This window comes from Copadichromis virginalis, linkage group LG12, assembly GCF_057382275.1.
Source record: "Copadichromis virginalis isolate Kocher_CV1m ecotype Utaka linkage group LG12, C_Virginalis_male_GT1.1, whole genome shotgun sequence".
NCBI classification, from domain to species: domain Eukaryota; kingdom Metazoa; phylum Chordata; class Actinopteri; order Cichliformes; family Cichlidae; genus Copadichromis; species Copadichromis virginalis.
The window spans coordinates 10,860,628-10,886,853 of record NC_140629.1 but is presented as its reverse complement, the minus strand read 5'-3'; the positions used below and the strand labels follow the sequence as shown (position 1 = coordinate 10,886,853).

The 26,226-nt window shown below is 40.3% G+C and overlaps 1 protein-coding gene across 4 annotated transcripts; it reads left to right on the top strand.

Moving 5' to 3' along the window:
* The first annotated feature begins 262 nt into the window (after positions 1-262).
* pnpla7b (patatin-like phospholipase domain containing 7b) lies at positions 263-24,691 on the top strand. 4 transcript variants are annotated; one of them, XM_085474697.1, is made up of 35 exons: positions 263-308; positions 949-998; positions 4,109-4,177; positions 5,526-5,613; positions 6,190-6,269; positions 7,666-7,760; positions 7,848-7,988; positions 8,162-8,321; positions 8,744-8,824; positions 8,977-9,105; positions 9,291-9,371; positions 10,218-10,338; positions 10,437-10,514; positions 11,009-11,085; positions 11,262-11,411; positions 11,581-11,658; positions 12,161-12,366; positions 12,459-12,590; positions 13,426-13,549; positions 13,664-13,853; positions 14,343-14,492; positions 14,666-14,729; positions 14,840-15,008; positions 15,339-15,521; positions 15,608-15,726; positions 17,498-17,654; positions 17,834-17,950; positions 18,080-18,149; positions 18,366-18,482; positions 19,604-19,752; positions 19,864-20,016; positions 20,105-20,221; positions 21,186-21,270; positions 21,429-21,568; positions 21,684-24,691. In XM_085474697.1, the coding sequence occupies exons 2-35, from the start codon at positions 951-953 to the stop codon at positions 21,747-21,749; spliced, it is 3,984 nt and encodes a 1,327-aa protein (XP_085330823.1). In that variant the 5' UTR covers positions 263-308; positions 949-950; the 3' UTR covers positions 21,750-24,691. The 4 variants fall into 4 exon arrangements, with proteins under 4 accessions (XP_085330823.1, XP_085330821.1, XP_085330824.1 ...); XM_085474695.1 differs by having other exon boundaries at positions 10,434-10,514; XM_085474696.1 differs by having other exon boundaries at positions 265-348; positions 10,434-10,514.
* Positions 24,692-26,226: the final 1,535 nt, after the last annotated feature.

Genomic DNA, 26,226 nt, shown 5'->3' with positions numbered 1-26,226 from the left:
CTGTGTGCTCAAGGGCTGCATGCTTCGAAGGATGCAACCCACACAGCTAAATATTTCATAAACATGTTAGCATATAAAAAGATTTTAAAAAAATTGTCCGTGTTCAAATGAACTATGGGTATAATTTCTATTATAAAAGCTATTGTTTTTCATTCGACATCTTTAAAAAAAAATCGTATATTCTATTCGGTGTTGCTGTAGCCTTTTGTTAAGAGAGGTTTTATTTTGATAGGTATGACAGGACATTTAGATTGCTTTTTCCAAAGAACTGGAAAGCACGTAAACGTAAAAACTTTGGCATAAGAAAGGTACATGGCAACATTCTTTGCTTGACTTTAGTCTAAAAAGGTAAGCTAGAGATTGTATCTTGCGGTTTCTCACCGAGGGACTCTGTCACCGCAGACCTACTAGTTTAGTGTTTCTTTTCCACTCCATTGTCCTCTTGGGTAACGGAACAGAGCTACACACACATGCAAAAATGAGAATTACAACTTTACAGTTAAAGTTAAATGTGATATTAAAGGTAAGGTTGGAACTGTAGGTAGACGCTGTTTCCATATTACGTTGGAATCCCGTCAACCAGGATCAGCCTCGTTATGATCCGTGTTGTATTTGGTTCTTTTATATGATGACAAGCAAATAAGCGAGAAGTAAGTTTAGTAAACAAAGTGAAAACGTTGTCTTTCCCCATGTCGAGCTTTGTACTAATTCAGATATAGATACGCATGCGGCAGGGTTGCAGTGTGTCAGCGCGGGAGGGAGTGTCTGGTTACCAACAGTCAGTGAGAGCTGGAGGTGATCTTTAACCCAGATTTCTGCTCTGTGACCTCGTTTCGATCAGCTGGAGAGAACAAAGATTTAATGAGTAAAGAGTCACATGAAAGGTTGGGCTTTGCAAAGTTTTCAAACATTGTTTTAGGGTGGCATTTTTCTTTCTTTTGAAAATAGGCATGGAAGACAATGATGAAGAGGAGCTCTGCAATAAGTCCAGTAATCCAGTAAGTCATTTGTTAAACTTCAGTGTCTAAGTCTTATGTCCTTAAAGCTACGTAAAAAAAAAAAAAATCCCTCTGCTAATCGAATGATCATTTACACTGCAGAGTTGCAGCACCTCATTACAGGGAGTGCAGAATTATTAGGCAAGTTGTATTTTTAAGGAATAATTTTATTATTGAACAACAACCATGTTCTCAATGAACCCAAATAACTCATTAATATGAAAGCTGAATGTTTTTGGAAGTAGTTTTTAGTTTGTTTTTAGTTTTAGCTATTTTAGGGGGATATCTGTGTGTGCAGGTGACTATTACTGTGCATAATTATTAGGCAACTTAACAAAAAACAAATATATACCCATTTCAATTATTTATTTTTACCAGTGAAACCAATATAACATCTCCACATTCACAAATATACATTTCTGACATTCAAAAACAAAACAAAAACAAATCAGCGACCAATATAGCCACCTTTCTTTGCAAGGACACTCAAAAGCCTGCCATCCATGGATTCTGTCAGTGTTTTGATCTGTTCACCATCAACATTGCGTGCAGCAGCAACCACAGCCTCCTAGACACTGTTCAGAGAGGTGTACTGTTATCCTTCCTTGTAAATCTCACATTTGATGATGGACCACAGGTTCTCAATGGGGTTCAGATCAGGTGAACAAGGTGGCCATGTCATTAGTTTTTCTTCTTTTATACCCTTTCTTGCCAGCCACGCTGTGGAGTACTTGGACGCGTGTGATGGAGCATTGTCCAGCATGAAAATCATATTTTTCTTGAAGGATGCAGACTTCTTCCTGTACCACTGCTTGAAGAAGGTGTCTTCCAGAAACTGGCAGTAGGACTGGGAGTTGAGCTTGACTCCATCCTCAACCCGAAAAGGCCCCACAAGCTCATCTTTGATGATACCAGCCCAAACCAGTACTCCACCTCCACCTTGCTGGCGTCTGAGTCGGACTGGAGCTCTCTGCCCTTTACCAATCCAGCCACGGGCCCATCCATCTGGCCCATCAAGACTCACTCTCATTTCATCAGTCCATAAAACCTTAGAAAAATCAGTCTTGAGATATTTCTTGGCCCAGTCTTGACGTTTCAGCTTGTGTGTCTTGTTCAGTGGTGGTCGTCTTTCAGCCTTTCTTACCTTGGCTATGTCTCTGCGTATTACACACCTTGTGCTTTTGGGCACTCCAGTGACGTTGCAGCTCTGAAATATGGCCAAACTGGTGGCAAGTGGCATTTTGGCAGCTGCACGCTTGACTTTTCTCAGTTCATGGGCAGTTATTTTGCGCCTTGGTTTTTCCACACGCTTCTTGCGACCCTGTTGACTATTTTGAATGAAACGTTTGATTGTTCGATGATCACGCTTCAGAAGCTTTGCAATTTTGAGACTGCTGCATCCCTCTGCAAGATATCTCACTATTTTTGACTTTTCTGAGCCCGTCAAGTCCTTCTTTTGACCCATTTTGCCAAAGGAAAGGGCGTTGCCTAATAATTATGCACACCTGATATAGGGTGTTGATGTCATTAGACCACACCCCTTCTCATTACAGAGATGCACATCACCTAATATGCTTAATTGGTAGTAGGCTTTCGAGCCTATACAGCTTGGAGTAAGACAACATGCATGAAGAGGATGATGTGGACAAAATACTCATTTGCCTAATAATTCTGCACTCCCTGTATAAAGACTTAGTGTAGCTGTTCACCTCAGTCAGATCAGAATATTTTATTAACCCCAGGAGAAAATAGTTTTGTTGTAGATGCTCAATTAAAATACAAGTATGAAAGATGGAGCATGTAAATCTTCTATATAAATAATAAGGCCCTCAAAGAGTAATGTTGAATAAAATATTACAAAGTAAGTGATGCATGTACAAGAAAGAAGTAAACAAGATATTGTAAACAAGATATTACAAGTGAATATAATCCCGGAGGAGTTGTAAAGATTAAACCCACAGATAGACCCATAAAGAGTTTAATTTCCACAGGTAGGAATGATTTGGCATTCTGTGGTGCATCGTGTTCAAATGGCTTACTTGAGTCAGAAGATAAAAAGAACTAAGGGGCATAAGATAAGAGAAAATATTAGATGTACCATAAGGTGAGGATGATTTTGAGCCGTGATTCATGCAAACATGCTCTAGTAGTAGAACATGTAATCAGTAAAAGAAACCGCTTATGTCTTTCCCCCCATAAAGACAACATTAATGACAGAGTTTTGACACCTCAGTATATATAAATAAAGTTCTGGTTTGATGACTACCAGTATGTTAGTTTATGAGTTTTTCCAAGGGCAACTACATAGTCAAAGATCACCCTCACTAACATCTGATGCACACCAAGTCATTTTGTTCTATAAGAAGGCCTGAAATATGACAGAAAAGAGCTTCAAGGCTTACTCCTAGTCTGCTTTCATTGAGTAAGAAGAAGTTAAGGGGTTGTTACATGGAAACAAGAAAGCAAATAAAAAAATAATTTCAGTCTGAAGAAAGTTAATGGGGGATGACTTAAAACAATTTGTTTTAGAGGTTGAACTGTAGGGCTGTACAAAGGATCAGCATAGAGTAATTAAGAATTCAAATCAATATTTATTTATATAGCACATATTAAAACAACAGTGTTGACCATAGTGCTTCACAGTCAGTAAAAACATGAGACAATTAAAACAAACAATAAAACAGGACGACAAACAATAGGTAACAACACAATAAGCTAGAACAGCCAACTAGTTAGAATCAAAGGCCAAAGTAAAAAGATAAGTTTTAAGACGTGATTTAAAAGACTGAATAGACTCGGCAGTACGAATATGAACAGGGAGGTAATTATAACTTTGAGTACATAAAATAAGTCTAATAGACCCCAGGAATAAAAACACGGAGCTGGAAATTAACAGATATTTTCCACTGTGGCTCTCAATTACAACTAATATATTATAGAATATTGTGCAATGCTTTATCAGACTGTTAGATCTTTTGTGTGAAAACAGACTGTATTTTAATCTTGTCTTGACTGTTCCCAAACCTGATTCTTTTCTGAATGCACAGCCTGGCTCACCTTCAGCTGTGAGTCATTTCATTTCCTTTGTGTTGTCTCTGATGTTTCATAAGCTGGTTCCGCTGGATAGGCTTAAGGCCACGATGGAACTTTTTGTGGAGGAACGGACAGAAGCCAATATGGTAAACAGTGGAAGTTGGCTTGTGTGCCTTTATATACTAAACGATATATAACAAAAAACTGAAAGGAAACAAAAGAAAGAATTAAGTAAATTCATGCAAATAGTGACTAAGTGTGAATGCTTTCTGTTATTACTGTATGTTTAAATATTATTTATATTCCTTTAAAGGTACTCATTGTATTCAGAATAAGTTAAATTTAGAAGAATTTCCACCAGCAGGGGTGTTGTTTTACTTTCTGGTAAAAGACCACTCCTGCTAGTGGAAATTGTCCACCCATGTAATAAGAAAAGGCAGTATTTAGCCTGACACATATTCTGTTTAACAGACAAAAGCTACAACCTATTGATCCTTCAATACATAGATATATACATCTGTAGATTGATGTAGTGATCTGTTGATAGAGAGATCTATAACTATCAGGTGATAAGAAGCCAGCTGAATGGTAGAAAAAGATCCAAGCCAATGCATTCACCCTGTCGGTCATTAGAGATACCCAGCTGGAATAATAAGCTGGTCACAGGAGGAGATAGATGCCACCAAGGTCTTCACATGTATTCTAGCACCCTAAGGCTCTATGAGCAACAGAAAGAGGGAGGGTGAGGGTTAAGGAGTGTCAGAGCCACAATCCAAGATGAAACACGGAGCATCTGCGAATACATCCCTCTGAATGGGATGTTCCATTGACAGAGAGAGGAAGTGGCAGACATCAAGAAATCCTACCAGTGGCCAGAAATGGGCGGACTAAAGAAAAGGATAGAGGTTTTTTATCATGGCAGCACAAGAACAGGCACTAAGCATCAGATCAATAGAGGCAGGACTCTATTACAGCTGACAGGTTCTAGACTGCAAAGGTGCCATGGAACTGATCAACACAGAGCAGCAGGATGCAAGGTGCAAGCTGAGACCGCAAACACCAAGGCACAACCAGTTGGCTAGAATCTGGAACATCTGTACCACATATGGACAAGAAGTCCCCAAGTCCAGATGGGAGACACCACTAAAGGTGGTTGAGAACAGTGGAGCTAAGGTCCTGTGGGACTTCCAGTTCAGGACAGACTAGCAGGCGCTGGCACAGTGGGGTTTGACAAGGAGCAGCACCATCTTGTGGTAAAAGTTGGTCTTGCATGAAAGTATGGTTTGGTCCTATTTTAACTTAAGCTGTTTATTTTCTCATTACAACACAGGCAAGCTTTTTAAATACTCTGTTGACAGCCTTAGTTGAAGGTTTGAATATACAAGGAGTACTTTTAAAATGTGTTTTAGCTTTTACTTTTTTAGGTACACAAATGTGCAAGTGAAAGTGTTTTGATGTTGGGTATGCTGTTTTTTTTTTTTTTATTTCTTCCAGTGGACAGCTGTACTGATCGGAGCAGTGATGGTGATGTCTGTCGTTGGAGTTGTTGTGTTCCTCCTTTACAGACGATACAAACTATCAAGTCAGTTCTCTGCAGGCTGCACACCCCAAACCCATGCTGTTTCAGTGTAACTAAAAATATTCAGTGATGAACAAGTTGCAGAGCTCAGAGTCATAAACCTTATAGTTTAAGTATAAGAGTTTTCTAGTCTACCATTGATATGACTGTTTTAGCTGATGTTTGTTGTTAAAGTATTACTGCAGGGTGAGGTTTAAATGCAAAAATAGCTTATAAAACGTTTTGAATGTAAACTATTAGATACTAAATACTATTTGTACTACTATTTCTGTCTTGGTTAGTTACATTAAACAGGTGCAACTGAAACAAAGAGGTGGACAAACTGTCCATAAGTTAATGTAATTCAAGTCAATGATGGTATGTCTTCAGCCCTGATTTAAAATACATAAATAACTTAATTAAACAGAGTTGCAGTAAAAATGTGACAGTAAGGTGACCTTTAGCAGATAGCCTGAGACTATTGGACAGTGCTTATTGAAGGAGCAGTGTTTTATAAATCAACAGTTACATTGCAGAGTTAGATTTCCTGCTCTGTGCTGAGCACAGACAGATCTTACAGAGGTTTTGTGGTTCTTTTAGAGGAGGAGGCTGGGGTCCCCCACTACCGTTTTAGGAAGCGAGACAAAGTGATGTTCTACGGCCGAAAGATCATGAGAAAGGCAAGTTATTTCTTGATGCACACTTTGAGGGCACCATCACCCCCAGCAGGCGCCCTTCTGTTGTGTGTGTTTTATAAACCATGTGTCCACAGTCTTTGTTGTCTGTTATCATATTTTGTTTTTCTTTTATTAATCAAGCTAAAGATGATGGCAAGAAACAAACTTATTCAGGAATCTTGATGACTCATTTGAATGCTATTTTTGTATACTTCACTGCATGGTCACTAATAGTTTGCAGAAGTCTTTACTGAGTGACAAATGTTAGCTGAGGTTGCACTGACCATTTTTTGAGTAATTGATGATACTTAAAAAAACTGAAAATTTTACAGAGAAAAACAAAACCTCAATGCAGGTCTGCAACGTCATGTATATGCTGTACAAGTTACAGAGAACCTCAATCTCTTATAAGCAATCATTTAGTGAAACAGAAGAGACCTTGGGCAAAACCATACACTGTATATAAAAGATGGACATAGCCACCATTATGTTACTTACCCAATTCAGGACTCTGCATTTCAAGGCCTCACCATTAGTGTTTTGGCCACCATAGTGTGAGGCTTTTCAGAGCTAAAAGTGACTGTAATTGTACAAGAGTGTGGAGCACTAACTTATCAGCTAACATGTGTATTCCAAAAATACCCGAAGTTCACCCACTAAAACTGAAGCACAAACTTGCTGAGTCGTCTGTAGGCACCAACAGGACAAACAGAGTCAAGATGTTCAGTTTAGTGACTCAGGCTCTGCTAGTTACTAAAGCATTTTAACACAAGGGTTTACGGGGAATAGTCATAGACAGGAGAACAGACAGTATAGTCAACCAGTCATCCATTGGTTTGTCATATTCAGTTTTGAATCCTGGGAGTAAGAGTTTTTGCTGTCACCATCTTGCTGTCTTGAAATTTAACCCTTTAAAACCGGTCAGAGCGTGTCCGCATCGTTTTGCGTAACTATTTTTAAATCCACATAGAACCGGAACCACGTAAGTTAGCACAATGATTTTTTTTTTGGCATATGAAACTGTAGTAGTTGTACTTACATCTTATGCCATCAGCTTGCCCTAGGTCACGGTTTCCTTCCACATATAGCTTTTGTAAAATATACTTTACAGTATATAAAAATTGGTGTATCTCAAAAATAGAACTATGAAGACACTCAAAATAAATTTCCTGTGATGGGAAACTATTTTGTGTAACTTTTTTGACAAGCAATAATGGCTTATAAATGCTGAAAAAATTAGTGTGCTGGAATTTAGCTGGTGCTAACAGCCTTGTCATTAGGCATGGCTGCTAGAGAGAATCATATACCTTACAGTATCTATATCTATCTATACTGGCACGTGTATTATCATCAGAATGCCTTCTGTGTAGCATCATGTTTCTCTTTCTTGCTGTTGCAGGTTCAGACACTTTCCTCGGTGCCTGCTTCCAACTCAAACTCAGCCGTGCGGCAGCGAGTGAGGAAGAGGACTAAAGTTCTTTCTATAGCTCGCAAGTGAGCCCCTGTATAAACAGAAGAAGAAACATAGTGTAAAAAAAAAAGCAAAACAGCAACAAAGTGTGATAAGTGTGTCTGTTTTAGGATCCTGCGCATTCGTAGGGAGCCCCCGACCCTGCAGCCCAAGGAGCCTCCTCCCTGCCTGCTGGAGGCTGACCTCACTGAGTTTGACGTGCAGAACTCCCATTTACCCTCTGAAGTGCTGTACATGCTGAAAAATGTCAGGTCAGTACTCTTGATACATAATGGGCCTCATTCAGCACCAAACTCAGAAAGTAAAGTGATTCACAGAGTGCTAATGAGTGTTAATGTCAAATCAGTATTAGGCATATTCATTCTTTGATATGTAGCATGATTATTCCAGCTAGCAGTAACAGAACTATGCCGTGCGCACACAGGGTGCTCGGGCACTTCGAGAAACCTCTGTTTTTGGAGCTGTGTCGTCACATGGTGCTGATCCAGCTGCACCAAGGAGAGGGACTCTTCCGACCCGGTGACACTGATGACAGCATTTACGTGGTTCAAGATGGCCGCCTGGAGCTGTGCGTCCACGAGAATGTAAGCACCCGTGCAGCTTCATACAGTTAAATGAGCTGAATATAAAGGGCTAGTATTGATTCGGGGGGCACATTCTTTTTGATTATTAACGCTCCAGATGAGTACCAGTGCTTCTTTCTGTTAGGTCAAAATGATTGATCACGCCAGCTTGAAAAAAAGGAATTCAATTGAATGGAATATTTTCTTTCTCTCTTTGTAAAGCCTAGAGATGGTTGTGCTGGAAACTACCAGTAGATCAGCAGTTTCTGAAATCGTCAGACCAGCCCATCTATCACCAACAACCATGCCATGTTCAAAGTTATTTAAATCACCTTCCCTCCCCATTCTGTTGCTCAGCTTCACCAGGATGTCTTGACTGGCTCGGTTCTTGTGTGCTGTTTTTCTGTTCTGATGTTCTGTTCTCACTGTGTTTATTACTGCAGGATGGCACCGATGCCGTAGTGAAGGAGGTGTTACCTGGAGACAGTGTTCACAGTTTGCTCAGCATCCTGGACATCATCACTGTATGTGTGCGGTCCCTCTCTCTCTTCATATATCTCTCACTGCACTGCTAATTGAGGAATTCTTTTTGCATTTTCTGTATTAGCGATTTCTTGGTTTCATAAAGCATTTTACTGCGAAACATCACCTCTGATCTGCATCATTTAATTTTCAGGGTTACCCAGCACCTTATAAAACAGTATCTGCGAGAGCTGCAGTTCCCTCAGCTGTCCTGCGTCTTCCAGCTGCAGCTTTTCAGTCAGTGTTTGAGAAGTATCCAGAAACTCTGGTTCGTGTCATCCAGGTAAAGTGTCCACAGAAAAAAATGAATCATATTATTTATTAGCTGGGCTGCAAATACTGTATGTATGCTCTCCACGAGTAAATAGCATTCAGCAAAGCACAGGGCGATGATTAAACTGAATCCACCCTGTACAGCTAAAAAAAACAAACACATTTTCTCTGTCACCTTTCCTTCTTGTCCTGTAGATCATAATGGTGCGGCTTCAGAGAGTGACATTTCTTGCCTTACACAACTACCTTGGCCTTACCACTGAGCTCTTCAACCCGGTAGTGCTCTTTCATTTACCTGTGACATGAATAGTGCAAAACTGTTTTTGATTGGATAATTTCTCCTCGCACTCTTGTGTTGTTGCCTTCTTTTATTAACTCATCATTTTTTCCAGTTATGAAACACTGTCTCAAAACAGAGAGTAGTGCTTACATATAAAGACACTGAGTAAATTCTGTCTGGTGATCCGCAAACAGGTCGTTTGGTAGGACTGGTACTGTACAGTACTACCATTGGTAAAGACAAAAGTCCACAGGACACATTTAACCAAGTAATCTTGCTAACAGAAGTACTTTGTGCTTTCTGCTCTTGTCATGTGAGCCTTATCTTTGTTTCTGCCATTCTTTTCTGTTGCAAAAGCTTTCTATGTTTGTTTTTTCAAAGTGTTTTCTTCAGAGCACATATTTAGTTGTCCTGCAAGGTGTGAGTTATCATTGATAGTGACAAGTACCCTAATGATATCAGCATATAACAATTGTTCTCCATAATCTCAAGAGACCCCTGATTTTTCTTCGAGGCTGCTAAGTTACCGACCTAGAGTTTAGATTTTGGGAATACTATCAGAATATCTGAATTTTGACTCTTTTTAAAAAAAAAATGTTTTACCCAAGACCTATGTCTTCATCCAAAACATAGGGGTGGTTTTAAGGTTGGTTGGTCAGCTGCAGACTCCTAGAGGTAGCCTAATCTGTAGTATTAGAAACATGGTTTTGGGCTTTTGAAAAGTTTTTTCTCAAAGTCAGAGTTTAAGTTTGATTCTTACTAATATTGATTTAAGATTTCAGATCATTTAAGAAAATTCTTGCATTAAAAGGTGACTTTGTTGATTAACTTGTGTTTATCAGGAGAGCCAAGCGATCTCCTTGGTGTCTGTGGCAAACGTTCTGTGTGAGACTCATCCACACAAAGGTTTCCGCAGGCAGCAGTCTCACTCTGATGATCTGGGCTCTGAAAAAGCTGACACGGGTCAGAAATAACAGCATTTTCTCAATATGTTCACTATGAGACGTAAGCGATGTGCATCAAGTAAAACTGCTCATGTTATCTGTTTTTTGATGTAGCAGAAAAGTCCAGCCTCTCTTCCATGTCCACATCAAAAACCAAGAGATCCCGCTCCCTCTCCAACCCGATTACTGTTACAGGTATACATACATGCAGTGTCACTGTACACACACATATATGTATACTTCTAAAAAAGTTAGGGAATTGTTGGCTTTTTTGACAGTGCCATGATAAGCGTTTATTGTTTTGCATATTTGTCAAATTTAAACATTTCAGGTCATCAAACAAATGTTAATATTAGACATATCTATCGATTGATCGATAGATAGATAATACAAATACAGGTAAATACAAAATGATGATATACTGTATACAGTGCTGCTGACTTTAACTGAGGATACAGTCAGGAGAATACTTTAAGGCTCTCCTTAATTTGGGTTTCGGTCAGTTTGGGTTTAAACCAGTCTCTGTTCAAACTTGTGGCTTAACCTCGTAGGACCTTCACATATGTGGACATCACATTTTGGGTTATTTAGACTAAAATACTCTTGCTCTACAAGGGCCTGATATCCACTTACGAAGACATTATACTGCTACTGTTCTATCGAAATTTTAAACAATTTGTGTTTTGCAGGGGAAATGTCACCTGACTTCAACAGTACATACGTTCCAGGTGCCAAAGAGGAGACGGTGCCTCATAGTCCTGTCAAGGTCTCTGCATAGAAACTATCTTTGTTACACTTTCAGGGAATTGCTGGTTTATGTTGAACATTGGGCATACAGGGCATCTAACTGTGCACCCATCACACCATATATGCACATACACAGTTACTAGAATGAGTGTGGATCTCACACACATTGTGTTTTTTTTGTCTTTACCTCCTCAGTCTATTCTAAAGAAGAGTGTGACAGTGCAGCAAACTCCATCTGCTGTGTACCATTACAGTGATGCAGGAGGAGGAAGTGTCTACCATAATAAAGTCAATGCCATTTTCCAAGCTGCTAAAAAGGATTTGCTGCAGGTCATCCAATTAAAGGTAGCTTACAATGAAAAACCAAAGGTCAACTGAAAACAAATGAGGAGATCGTGTTTTTAGCAACAGTAAAATTCAAAAATATAAACTTTATTAATCCCACAGTGGTTGTATATTTGAGTCCTGGCTACTTCTGAGACTGTCCTCTGTGTGGTTTTTTTGCACATGTCAGGACCCCAGTCTGCTGGATGGGAGGGTGAATCTTCGCCAGGTCAAAGCTGGATCTGTTGTAGGCCACCAGGGAGACCAGGTCAGTTTAATGACAACGGACAAGAATCCTCATCCTCCTCTTGCTCCTCCTTGTGCTTCTTCTCCTTCGTCTCCTTCGGTTTCTTCTTCTTCTGCTTGCTTTGGATTACCAATGATTATTGTAATTGGAGCAAAGTAATATTCTTACATTTAACTGGCTATTAGTCTCAGTAGCTCAGTTTAATAAAGCAAATGCAGGTCTTAAAGGTTCTCTGTCACATCTGTTTTCTTTCTTTTCTTGACGTTTACTGTTCCTCGTTTAATCAGGGTACTTGTGGATATTAAAAACTGGGCTGATCAAACACATCAGCTGATACTGATTTAAGAATGTGTTGCTCAGTTTTAAAGAGGATATGTTTTAAACCATGGGAGAGTCAGCAGAAACAAATGAGCATCAGGCTGCTGAAACTGCAGGAAAATCCAGCACTATCACCTTTTTGGTTTCATGCCACTGACTGGTGAAAAGTCACAAGACCTCATTTTCTTCTCTACATGTTTTTCAGGACGTGAGTGTGGCCTTTGTCATCTCAGGGCTGCTCCATGTCTATCAGCGTATGATAGACCGCGAAGAGGAGACCCTGCTTTTTGTTACTCACCCCGGGGAGTTGGTGGGTCACCTGGCTGTCCTCACAGGGGAACCCCTCATCTTCACAGTGCGAGCGCACCGAGACTGCACCTACCTCTCCATTTCCAAGGCCCATTTCTATGAGTATGGCCGAGCACATGCACAAGCAGTCAGCTGTTTGCTTGCCTCAGTGTCACAGCCAGGCTTCAAATACATCTTAATTTTAAACTTTGCAGGATTATGCGCGAGGAGCCCAGGGTGGTGCTGAATGTGGCTCACACTGTGGTGAAGAGGATGTCACCATTTGTTAGACAGATCGACTTTGCCCTGGACTGGATGGCTGTGGAGGCTGGACGTGCCGTCTACAGGTACTTTTACTAAAACTGTTAATGTGCAGGCAACATAAACTGCAATTACTTTCGATTCAAAAAACTTCCTTAATCTATGGAAACACTTTTAAGTTTAATTATTAATTGTGATGGAGTCAAAACACCTAAAAATTTGCCTTCACATTCCCATTCAGTCCACTTGCACTTGTCCATCTGCAGTGTGCGCTAAATGTCATCCAGTGTAAACAAAGCAGCCAATGAAGTTGAATTTCATTTTGAGAAATAGAGCATGAATTTCCATGATGTTCTCACATGCAAGGTGTCATAACAGCTCCGAAAATAGCAGCAGAACTAAAAGCAGATGACTATTTGTTCTGTTTGTTCTTATCCTCCTGCTGCTAAACTAATTTCCCCTTGTGGGACAATAAAGAAATTGAATTGAATTGAAGTGGGAAATTTAAGTAAATGGCCTGTATTTATATAGCGCTTTTCTAGTCCCTAAGGACCCCAAAGCGCTTTACATATCCAGTCATCCACCCATTCACGCACACATTCACACACTGGTGATGGCAAGCTACATTGTAGCCACAGCCACCCTGGGGCGCACTGACAGAGGCGAGGCTGCCGGACACTGGCGCCACCAGGCCCTCTGACCACCACCAGTAGGCAACGGGTGAAGTGTCTTGCCCAAGGACACAACGACCGAGACTGTCCAAGCTGGGGCTCGAACCGGCAACCTTCCGATTACAAGGCGAACTCCCAACTCTTGAGCCACGATCGCCCCATAAAGTGGGAACTTTATGATCACAGCTTATAAATGTGTGATTTATATTGATGGACTTTTTTTCTTACATGATTGCCTGTTTGCTTTTAGACAGGGAGACAAGTCAGACAGCACCTTCATCGTCCTCAGTGGCCGACTGCGCTCTGTCATTGCAAAGGATGATGGGAAAAAAGAGCTTGCCGGGGAGTATGGCCGCGGAGATCTAATTGGTGTGGTGAGTTGTTAGAATTGTGACCTCCTGTTTAAGTTTGAGAGAAAGTTTTAGAAAAAACGAAAGACGTGGAAAAACAATATTTTGTACCATAACATCTCTTTCATGATTGAACAGGTTGAGGCCCTGACCCACATGAACCGAGCCACCACAGTCCATGCTGTTAGGGACTCAGAGCTGGCCAAGCTCCCTGAAGGAGCTCTGAACTCGATCAAGAGGAGATATCCCCAGGTTGTCACTAGGCTGATTCATCTGCTGGGGCAGAAGATTCTGGGCAACATGCAACAGGTCACTGGACCCCTGGCTGGTAATCTTTTACTGTTTTTACTTTGTGTGTTTTGTGGTTTAGGTCCACTTAGACAAGGTTCACTGTAAAACAGTACAAAGTTGTCCTGACTGATCCCTTTATTCTACAGAGGTGAAACAGTAGAGTTACAAAGGAATCAGTGCTGAGGTGAACTGATCGATCTTTTTACTGTTTCTGTAGTTTCTCCTCTTTGACTTTCAACTATCAAACATCAGAAATTTGTGGTGTAGGTGGTCGTGGGTGGAGTTTTAAGTCTTGATTATAAATTTTTAGATAAATTTTTGGAGAATATTGGCTTTGACCATTAAATTTCTTTGCTGTGGCATCAGTTTGCATAGTGTGTGAGTGTGTCTGAGAATTGTGCTAGCCTGTGTCACATGCTAGAAGCATGAGCGTTTGAAACCCTGGAATTCATATTGGAAACACTATGAACAATGTACAGAAGATTATATTGCATATGTGAAATATCTAATGGCAGAAACTCTTCAGCTCGTAGTTTAGGTCTCCACACGCCTACCAGCAAGTGGGATGCTGGCAACCCAGTCTCCAACCTGTCCACTGTGGCCATCCTGCCTGTGTCCGAGGAGGTTCCACTCACTGCATTCACTCTGGAGCTACAGCATGCGCTCTGTGGCATTGGTACACACACACACACACACACACACACACACACACACACACACACACACCATTAAAACAGATGAAGGGAGTAATACTGATTATTCCAGTATTACTGATATGGGATACTATTAGCTATTAAAAAGGGGGGCATACTGTTAAGTTTAAACAACTTAATGCAAGTCTTTCTACAGGTCCCACTTTACTCCTGACCAGTGACAACATAAAACAGCGCCTGGGTTCTGCTGCTCTGGACAGGTAGATCACGGAAATAAATACAGCTGTAGTTGAAATTGACTTCTGCAGTTTTTCATAGGTTGATCTAACTCTAATGCAGTGACATGCTTCTACCTCATCTCTACCTCAAGTGTCCACGAGTACCGCCTGTCCAGTTGGCTTGGCCAGCAGGAAGACATCCATCGCATCGTCCTCTACCAGTCTGATCCCAGCCTCACACCATGGACCCAGCGCTGCATCCGCCAGGCTGACTGCATCATCATTGTGGGACTGGGTGAGCAGGAGCCCACAGTGGGCGAGGTCAGTGTAAATATTACCTTATTTTGTAGAGTTTGAGAAGAATGTGAGTTAAAGCTGAAGGAGATGTTACTATTCCACAGCCAGCCAATTACAACAGCTTTTCATTCGCTTTTCTTTCCAAGCTCCTTAGATAATGCTTGTGTTGAATTTCAAGAGAAATCAGAGGGAAATTCTTTATTTGGGAAACATCTCCTGGGTACATAGATACCATATAGAAGTTGTAGAAACCACATCTGTTTGTGACACTTAAATACAAGTCTGTGTTAAAGGTGTTTATTGCATTCATAACGACCTGAGTGAAAGCTCTCTGCTCATGTTCTGCATGTGTAGTTGGAGCGAATGTTGGAGAGTAGTGCAGTCCGAGCCCAGAAGCAACTCGTGCTGCTTCACAGAGAGGACGGCCCACTGCCCAGAGGGACGGCAGAGTGGCTCAACATGCGAAGCTGGATCTCCAGACACCATCATCTGTGTTGCCCCCGCAGGGTGTTCTCCAGGAGGAGTCTACCCAAGCTGGTACAGACTACAGAGTCTTCACTAACCACTGACCTGGTTAGCAAATGCCTACATCTCTTTTCTGTGTCTGTGACTGCTTTTTTCAGAGGGAGTTATACCAGCGTGTGTTTGAAAAATGTCCAGATCGTCATTCTGACTTCTCCCGCCTGGCCAGGATCTTGACCGGAAACAGTATCGCCCTGGTGCTAGGTGGAGGGGGCGCAAGGTAGTTCTGCTGCTTGGGAACATATTTATTGATTAACCACTTAAAAAGGCTTTGTTCAGCTAACTGAAGTTTTGCACTTTTGCGCTTAGATCCGTGAAAATATAAATGTCTAAATTAGTGCCAGCCGCTGGTCTCAACCTCTTGCTTACAACCCCTACCCACTCTCCTTACTTCAACAAGAAAACCCCACTCACTCACAAATTCACCTGCTACATGGAAGGACACATGGCGTATGTCCACACTGCCAAAATGTTTGTTTGATGTAGCAGAAGAGGCGAATACAGAAAGATAGTGAGGAAAAAAAATCACAGTATACCGAACGTGTGGATTTATTTATTTAGTTTGCTCAGTTTTTCTTTCTTAGTTTGATTGTTTTTGCCCTAACTCATCTGATAAGTAAATGAAAATATAGACATTTGGTTAGCAAGGTGCTGATACGTTTTTACAGGTGGACATAAGACCATATTGATATTTTGTTGATTACCATATGAGCCTTCCTCAGGTTGGGAATATCTGCGCCAGAGTTTTGGGTACACCTTACTGTTACTGCTACATTAGGATTTGAATACATCTGACGCCTGAGTTATTCTTACTGAAATATTAGATCAGCAGAACAGTTCTTTTTTTGTGTGTTTTTCTTGTTGTGTAATGACTGTTTCTTTTTTCACCGCTCTGGCTTATCCTGGAGCTCTGGCAAGGTAGGGACCTAAGACACCCGATGATCACATGACTACAGCAGTAATGCTTTTACATGTGACCTATTATTGAATCTGTAGATTCAGTCTTAGCCATAGGTATTTGCTGTGTGTCATCTATGTAAGCACTTGTGGTTACATTTAGTACTTTTACTGCATCAGAACTGGCAGTTCAACTGAACCCTGGGAACTATTTTTTCTTCCGAAATGATTTGCAAATTCTTGCACCGGTGTATTGCTAACACCCTGACAAATATGTTGTATATTGAAATTAATTCAACATAAGCATAGCAGTTGTTGTGAGAACAGCATTTGTAGGACACAACCAACAAGCATTTGTGATATATAATCACACGGTCTTGATGCTGATGCGAGATGAAAGTAAAAGGCATGAAAGTAACCCATTTGCTTACTTAAAAATGAGCTATCCAAGTTGCTTCCTGCCAAAACTGATGAGCACTGCTATCTTTCTGGCTCTATTTAAAATCATATGAAATATTTTTATATCATCACTTAAACATGCCCAGTAAATTGCCAGCTGTGTCCTATTTTGGTAGCTTCACCAACATGAATAGGCAGTTTCTGCTTTATTAGCTAAAACTCGATATTTTGTGCCTATTAGTGTAAATATTTTTATATAAAGTCTAAATATGAAACTAAATAAAATATCTATTTGAGCAAGATATTATGAATATTTATGGTACATTTTATTAGTAGATTGTGTTTCCTAGCACTTTCTTTATTCTAGCTTTAGCCAAGAAGAAGCTAACAATTAATGTTTCATTAATATTTTTTATAATAAAGCTGTATTTGCAGATACATTTAAACCAGTAAGTAAAAAAACATCCACATGATAATGTAATTGTGCAGTGACACATAATACATCCTGCCTCAAGTCTCCCATCATCACCAATTAAATATAAATTTTATTAAATGCAACGTGATTGTTTAAGGCTGCACTGTCTCCTTGGACTTTACATTCAGTCACTGCGTGCAGGACTTGGGTAGAACTCCTTGTGCACATATTGGTATATGTCTGAAAAGGAAAAGAAATCGTCTAAATGAATGTGTTTCAGAGGCTGCTCTCAGGTGGGCATCCTGCGGGCACTCAACGAGGCGGGGATCCCTGTGGACATGGTGGGTGGCACCTCCATTGGCTCGTTCATGGGAGCACTGTATGCTGAGGAGAAGAGCATCAGTCGAATGAGGGTCCGGGCACACGAGTGGGCCATGGTGTGTGCATGACACACTCTGCTGACACCTGCACTGATATTTTTAAAGAGTTTCACCTCCCTGAAGTTTCACTAGTTTCACTTCCAGATTTCTTTAGACCCAAGTGAAAAGCTGAATTGTTCTTTATCAACCATGGTGTGTTTTTCTTCACTTCCCTTTTTTAAAACTTTCTTCTTCAGGGTATGACTTCATACTTTAAGAAGATCTTGGATCTGACATACCCAGTTACCTCCATGTTTTCTGGAGCCTCCTTCAACTCCAGCATTAGCTCAGTCTTCAAGAACAAACAGATAGAGGTAAGGAGAGTAGCGTTTCAAACACCAGCAGCTTGCATCATGTGCATGTAACACATTTCTTGCAAAGTCACAGCTCACGTGCCTTTCTGTGTTATGTTTTTTTTCTGTTTCCAACCTCTCCACTGCCAGGACCTGTGGTTACCGTATTTCAACATTACAACAGATATCACAGCTTCCGCTATGAGAGTTCATACTGACGGTGTGGGAAACCTCGTTTTTCCTCTAGTACTAGAAGCACTCTGACCATTTAAGGAGCTCCACTCTTTCCTCAGCTCTTTAAGAAGGAGCTGAGGAAAAAGAAGGGAAAATATTAATTTAATTGTGAGATGTTTTGTATTTAACCTAATCATTAATTTGTGGACAGTGTTTTCACACACTTCATACTTGTGACTGTACGATTGTCCTACATGATTAGGTTCGTTGTGGCGTTATGTCCGGGCCAGCATGTCTCTGTCAGGTTACCTGCCACCGCTTTGTGATCCCAAAGATGGACATCTGCTCATGGATGGAGGTTACATCAACAACCTACCTGGTGAGAAACACTGAGAGGGTAGTAAGCTTTTCTACTCGCGCTGTGTACGAGTTGAAGTAAACTGAGGTGATCGCTGTTTGACTCACAAGAATAGTTATGTCAAGGTCCTCTGTATTTGTAAGGTAAAGGATCCACACTAATAATAACAGAGAAAACCCTTAAAGTCAGACAGTCTCTATGAGCAAGCACTTGGTGACAGTGGGAAGGAAAAACTCCCTTTTTAACAGGAAGAAACCTCACATCAGAACATTAGGCTCAAGGAGGGGCGGGCATCAGTCAGACCAGTTGGGGGTGAGAGGAGGGAGACAGGACAAAAGACACTCTGTGGGGGAGAGCCAGAGATTATTAATAACTAACAATTAAATGAAAAGTGGTGTGTAAACACATAGTGAGGGGAAAAACAGTGAGAGAAGAAGAAGCCCTCTGTGCATCATGGGAAGCCCCTAGCAGCCTAAACCTGTTGCAGCATAACCTTGAATCCATAAGGAAGGATTAAAGGTCACCTGATCTACCCTTAACTATGAGCTTTATCAAACCCCCCTCCCCAAAAAACAACATCTTGAATGACTTAATTTACATTCATAGTAAACATGACCAAACTTTCTAATAATGAGATCCGCATATGATTTCTGTAAACATGTTTATCATATTGTTAGCTCTGTATGATGCCTCTGAGCACAGACAGCCTTAACATCTGAAACACACAGCCCTGTTTGTGAGCACAGAAGCCCCTCCCACTTGATGTTTCTGTCTTCCTTTTATGAACAACAGCTGATTGGAAGAAAGCTGACTTCGAGAGAGAAGAGCTAAAAGTGCTTATTTCATAGTGAGGATGGTCATTCAGAATATATAAGCAGTCATTCAAATATGGCTATGATGCAAGCAGATGCAGACCACCGTTTAACAACAGATATTAAGAAGACGAAAGTGGGGTGTCGTGAGACAGCATGCTTATCTGCAAACTGCAGAGATGTGCAAAGCCAAAGAAAGTAATATTAGCTTATCAGTGGGCGTATATGATTGGCAGATACACAAAGAAGAATAGAAACAAACATTTTTGACTATATTTATTAGCTGAAAGAGGAAACTGGTTATCAGAATGTGTCTCTCATGATATCTAGCTGACGTGGCTCGCTCCATGGGTGCCAAGGTTGTGATCGCAATCGATGTTGGAAGTCGAGATGAGACCAATCTGACCAACTACGGTGATTATCTGAATGGCTGGTGGTTGCTGTGGAAGCGGTTCAATCCACTGGCTGAGAAAGTCAAGGTGCTTTGATTTTACCACAGCCTGACGTCAACTGTGGGCAGAATGACGGCCACTAAACACTCTTTGTTCTGCCATCATAGCCCTGTCAGACTGAACAAACTTTCCCTCCAGGTCCTGAACATGGCAGAGATCCAAACACGGCTTGCTTACGTCTGCTGCGTGCGGCAGCTGGAGCTGGTCAAAGACAGCGACTACTGCGAGTACATCCGACCGCCTATCGACCGCTACGGCACACTGGAGTTTGGCAAGTTCGATGAGATTGCTGTGAGCTTCTCCTCTCTTCCTCCATGTTTTATTTAATTCTATTTAATCTGCTGGCCCACAAACTCACTGAGAGGTTCACTATCTGCAGGAGGTGGGGTACCAGCATGGGAAGACACTGTTTGATGTGTGGCAGCGCAGCGGTGTGGTGGACAGTATGCTTAAGGACCGACATCAGGAGGAGTTTCATAAGACCAAAACTGGTCACGTGAGTGTAAATAACAATACAAATAGATTGTTCAGCTGCGATCAAGTTCGACTCTTGTTCTTACTCTTGTTATATAAGTTTGTGTCAGATACACAGGTAACCTAACCAGGGCCCTCTACTATAAAACAGCAGCTCGCCACATTTATGACTGTAACGTTTAATAGTCCATCATAACTAACTGCAAACAGATTTACAGACGTTAAATGTTTTCTCCTGTAAAGCAATTTTAATAGTATGTTTTCAGACACGGTTAAACCCTACCTATGATATCAGAGGTTTAATGGTGATCCTTTTCCCTTCATCCATCCATTTTTTTTAACTCTTTATCCAATTCATAGTCACGAGTGGGGCTGGAGCCTGTCACAGCTGTCACAGGGTAAAAAGCCTGCGTTGGACTAACAGGTCAATAGTCCATCGTTGGAGAGAGGCAACCATTCATGTTGACATTCAAACCTTCAGTCACTCAAGCTACTTGTTAATCACCAACTCATGCGGCTAAAGTAAAACAGTTTCTCTCTTTCAGAAACTTTTAGAAACTCAGTTTGAGCACTTTTTGAAGCACTTTGTTGTTTGGCTCCAGCAGAGGGACAAAATAAAAAAACTTTAAAGGTCTTTAATCCTTTAAGCCCTGAGCTGCGTGTCATCATTAAAACTCTGGATCTGTTGTTATATTGTTCTACTGCATTATTTTATTCACTGTTCATAGCTCATTAATTATGTAGTGTTTTATTCAGCATTATTATTTAATTTTCTATTTGTGAATATTTATTTACATGTGCATTTATTTTTAAATTGCTCATAATTACATTTTAGTGTATCTATAGACTAAAGTGAATGTTTATTTGCTTATATTATTTGTTTTGGTGTTTGGCTGTCGAGTACTACAGTCTTCAGTCACAGACAGTATGAATCCAGTGAAGGTGGTCTTAAAGTCTTCGCTGGAATGATGAGCTCTGTCTTTCAGGTGGTCACATGTCCAAATGCCTCCTTCACTGACCTGGCAGAGATTGTGTCGAGAATTGAACCCGTCAAGAATGCTTTAATCGAGGGTTAGTAAAATCTAAACTAGAAATCTGATTTCTTACATGAACAACGCATATTACAATCCATACTATAATTTATTATTTTAGCTTCTTTTTATCTGCTCTTCATTTAAAAGCCTGATCAATGAAAGGTTCTCCTGCTGTCTCTGATTTTGTCCGCCTAGAGGAACTCTCCGATGAGTACCAGACAGACTACGATGAAGAGGCGGTGGAAAGTGCACTGTCTGACTATGAGGCGTTCACCCCCGGTAGTGAGCACACAGAGGAGGAGGAGGAGGAAGAGACGGCAGATACTGCTGAAACTGTGTGTATTAAATCAAGCTTTACATGAACTTTGTCAATATTTGGCTTGTTTGGACCTCCAAAACACTCAAAAATTAGAAAAATAAAAAGTTACATGTAAAAAAATCTTTTAACAGGATGAAGACGTTCCAGTCAGAGTTCGGCGCCGATTGAAGAACCCCCTGCAAAGTGCTCCTCTGTGATTTCTTGTCAGGTGTGCTATGACTGGAGCACAGTGCTCACTCTCCAGTGCAGTGTTGGCTGTGGTCCAGTGAGCAGCGACATAACACGCTTACTGAACACTTCAGTAAGGTACAGTCGATGCTGCCTTCAGACAGTCACAAGTTGCTGTCGTGGTCTCCTTCGGGCTGATGCGATGCTCTCCTACTGTCGGAGCACCTGTAAAGTTAGGCAGTTTGGCAGAATAGAAGTTTTAATAATGAAATGAATACATCTTAAAAAAACAAGAAACAGTGTGTTTTGTTTTAGCTTGTTTTATCGTCACAGCCTCTGACAGTGTAATTGCACCACCAGTCTTCAAAACCTAATACTTGATAAACACCGAGCCCTTTCTGGGACAGTTCTCTTTCGCCTTGCTGCTTCCGGCCGTGATGTTCTGATCCATACAGTCCTATACAGTATTCTGTTTTATACACATTCAAGTTAAAAACTGTTATGTCGTTACAGAACACTTCAAGTACAGTGTTACCCTCGTTTCCATCCAATAATAAAGGGATTTCTCCTCTTTAAGAACAGTCCGCACACACACACATGTGCCAAATGCACTCTTAACAGTGGCTGTAATAAGCTCTTTCAGACAGTGTGTGCATCATTCACATGTTGAATGTATGTTTTTTTACATGAAGGATTACAAACGTGTATGTCTCCTTTCAGCTTGTGTTCCAGTTTCTGTCTAACTTGAATGCATAATTCAAAGTAGCTGATGATTGAATATATCATTAATGTAGCTATAGATGGTTCTGATCAACAATATCCTCACATGTCATGGCATTAAAGTTGGAAGTATTAGTGATGACTGTATTCTACTTAAGGGAGGTGCTTTCACAGATTCACTGTCACAGGAATCCCCTGGTTGGTGCTAGGTGGGATAAGGCTGTGGGCTGCTCTGCTCTGCCATCACTGATAAAGTACGTTGTTGATTACATTTACACTACACACGTGTCGCCCATAGACATGCCCAAGGACTGATAGACAAATGTACTTGTGTCACGCTCCATGCGAGTTAACATGGAGGGCACAAATTGGAGGAGTGGCTGTCTTGAGAAAGCCCTGGTGTGACTCGGGTGTACGACAGATTACAAAGTAACACTGTCACTGCTTGTAAAATCCTATTGAGAAAAATCCTCACATCACAACTTCCCACTGTATATGCACATGGAATTTTTTTATACTCTCTCTCACATAGTGTGTCTCTCATCAAGTGTGCCAACCAAACGTGTTTGACTATTCCAGTTTTTTTTAAAACCATCCCACCACATTTCAGAGAAACACTGCACTTTTTAATTACTTAAAAAAACTTTTTTGTAACAAAACTATATTTTTGATATTTATCTGACAGCATAAGGTCATTACTTTCATTCTTTCTTATTTTTATAAAAACTGTTGCAGTTTTGAAAGCTTTCGGGTATCTGTTAGAAAAAGCAAATATATTGAGGGTGGTGACTGTGAGCTCTGAGACTATATTCAGAGTTTTATTAATCCATCTCTTTTTTAATGGGCACAGACACTGAGATTTGTTTGTTCAATCAGTGCTGTGAAAGCACTGGTTCTGTGAAACAACTTGGTTTACTTCCTCCTGCTTTTAGGCACCTTTCTTCTGATTGGCTGCCCCTCTCGCTTGCATTTGGAGCAGTCTGAATCCTGAGCTTTTGGCTTAGGAATTACTTGTACATACAGTAAACCATTTGAACTTTGGACATGCCTAATATGAACATCAGCCATTTTGACAGTATGAAACTCACCCACGTTTATGTTGGGTAATTATGGTGCAACATTTGTAACTCTGCAGAGTGTCATCAGTTCCTGAATCACAGCAGAAGAGAACATGCCCATGGCTGATCCAGTCTAGCACCAACCACGCCTAATGGATCATTATTATTCCTCCTGTGCTTTCCATTTCAGAATGGTGTCTTAAAGAAGCACTATGTCTCATATTCTGTTAGTACAATTCATTGGAGAACATTTTATTATGCGTGCTGATACATACTGTGTTTTTATTTGCATAGTGTGTGATTTTTTTTTTCTTTTTTTTTAAGAATTAACATTGTCTCAAATTGAAAGTAGCGCATTGTGCACCTATCAGAAATGACCATTTCAGCTTGACCATCACTGACAAGCTAACTGCTGCATGCTTCATAATACATAAATATTACTAAAATACTAATGGTAAAATGATCTAAATTTTAAAAACAAGAATCTAATTTTTCTAACCAAGTATACAGCACACCATTTACCTTGTTGTGGCAGAGAAAACACAGATGTAGCTAATATCACTAACAGTGGCCATGAGACAGCCGAGTTAAATGGGATGAAGAGAACATTGATGCTATTCAGAACAGGTGTTCTTCAGTATGACTGTGCAGGTCAATGCAACTGTGCCATTAAAGGGCCTTACCTTTTTTATGCCTCCTGTCTTTACACTAACCAAACTTCAATTTTAAGGTCTGGAGTAAATGAGTTTTACTATGTAATTTGTCATGCAGTTGCAAGCAGCACTACCTGCCCTGTCTGGGAAATGAGTACCTAACATTAGCTCTGCACTATAATGGATCATTATGCAGTTTAAAGCCAAGTTTTTTAATCACTGTGGTTTATTATGTGGTGTATTAATATTTCATATCAACTGACTGTCCAAGTTTTACAAGAAAACAAAAGTTAAAGTTCCATAGAGGGAATAGTTACCATGACATTGCATGTGAATAACTGAAATCTTTGTTTTCCATTTGTTGTGATGTTTCATCCTTAAACAGAATTATGGAGAGTGATTTTGAATGTTAAATCATCAATACACTGTGTGTGTTTATTTCTTTAATCCATGGCCTGTCTGAACGCCAAAATGATGCGATGCTGCATAAGTCTGCAGATAAAATGTTGTTACTATCTCCAAAATAAAACTGGAAATATATGCTTTTTTCAGATGGTTATTGGTTCACACGACAAACTTATAAACTATAGAATTGTGTAGGCCTTCAACTTGCAGAGTTTCATCATATCAGAGAGCTGAAAAATTTGTTTCAACTCAGTTCAGTTTTTTATTTATCTCAGATATTGTATAGGATATGATGGGGCCTGATTATTCAAAACCTTTTTTGTGAGGAACAGGCTTTTAAAAGCATTTCTGGATTCAACAGGGAACCTATGAAGAGAAGCCAATATGAGAGAGACATTTTTATCTCTAGTCTCTGTTGCTATTCTCACAGTGGCGTTTTGGATTAGAGTAAGTATCCTGTTACACGCCAATTTAATTAGACTTTTTGGGCCAACTACAAAAACTCAGTTTAGCCCAAATTTAGCCATTGAAGAAGAAGAAAAAGATCATCCACCTATATCCTAAAGTCATCATATAGCTTAATAGATGAATGTAAGTGGATATTATCATGTAAAGTCACAAACTCTTCAAACTTTGTAGTAGGCATTGAGCACACTTTATGCACCAAACTGAGGATCTAACTAATGTCTGCAGATAAGGGGAAGCTATAAATAGATGCCAAAGTTTCCATGCCTGGGGAGTGTGACTGAGAAATGGGAGTTGCAACAAGATTGGCAAGAGCAAGAAAAGATTCTCATCTATAAATCTGCTGACGGGGGCATATAGAAATCCTAAAGTTACCATGTGATTATTCAGCTTTAGAGGGGAAGGGAAGTGGGAGTGTGAATGATTTGCATCTTCAGCAGAAGATGCCTCACCAACAGCTCTAAACTTGTTTGTAGATGTGACAAAGTGGCTCACTTCCTGGTGCTTGCACTGACCATTGTTTTCAGTCATGAACTCAACTACAAAACAAAAGGAAGAAAAATCATCAGAAAACAAAACTTGTTTGTTGTGTTGGAATCTAAGCAAAACACAACCACAGAGAAACATACAAATGTCAGGCAATTTCTTCCTAATAATCTGAATAATGTCACAAAAACAGATGGAAGCACTGCATGGCTCTGATGCTCTTCACTGAGGCAGGTAGAAAATGTAAAATTTAGCTTCGTGTTATGTAGTGCATTATGACTTTTTGACATATTTGAGGATTATGTTTTATTTTAGGTCTCCTTATAACCCATAAGGAGACCTAAAATAAAACATAATTGTATACCTTGACTCGGGTGCTGGTAGAAGGCCCACGGCTGATATTTCATTCTGCCTAACCCTGATGAAGACAGAGTTGATATACAGTTGTCTTTTTTTAATGCTAACTTCAACTTTTATCAGAGACTGAGTGCCTCGCTTGTTTTCTGTTATTTGATTTTAATATGTTTCTCTTGAGTGTATCCAAAGGTGTTATGAAGATATCATCCATGAGCAAAAATGTTGTTTTAAGCTCATTTTATCTTGATTTTATGAGTTTGAGAAGTTAGACTTCTCCAACACAATACAGTATAAATGGACACACAGGACACCAGCCAGAACATTTCATCCTGCACAGAATGATGAGTAGGCTGCATGCTGTG

Coding starts and splice junctions, on each gene's coding strand:
- pnpla7b (XM_085474695.1), top strand. CDS start 951: ATGGAAGACAATGATGAAGAGGAGCTCTGCAATAAGTCCAGTAATCCA. Junction 999..4,108: donor GCAATAAGTCCAGTAATCCA/GTAAGTCATTTG, acceptor ATGTTTCATAAG/CTGGTTCCGCTGGATAGGCT. Junction 7,761..7,847: donor GTTCTTTCTATAGCTCGCAA/GTGAGCCCCTGT, acceptor TGTCTGTTTTAG/GATCCTGCGCATTCGTAGGG.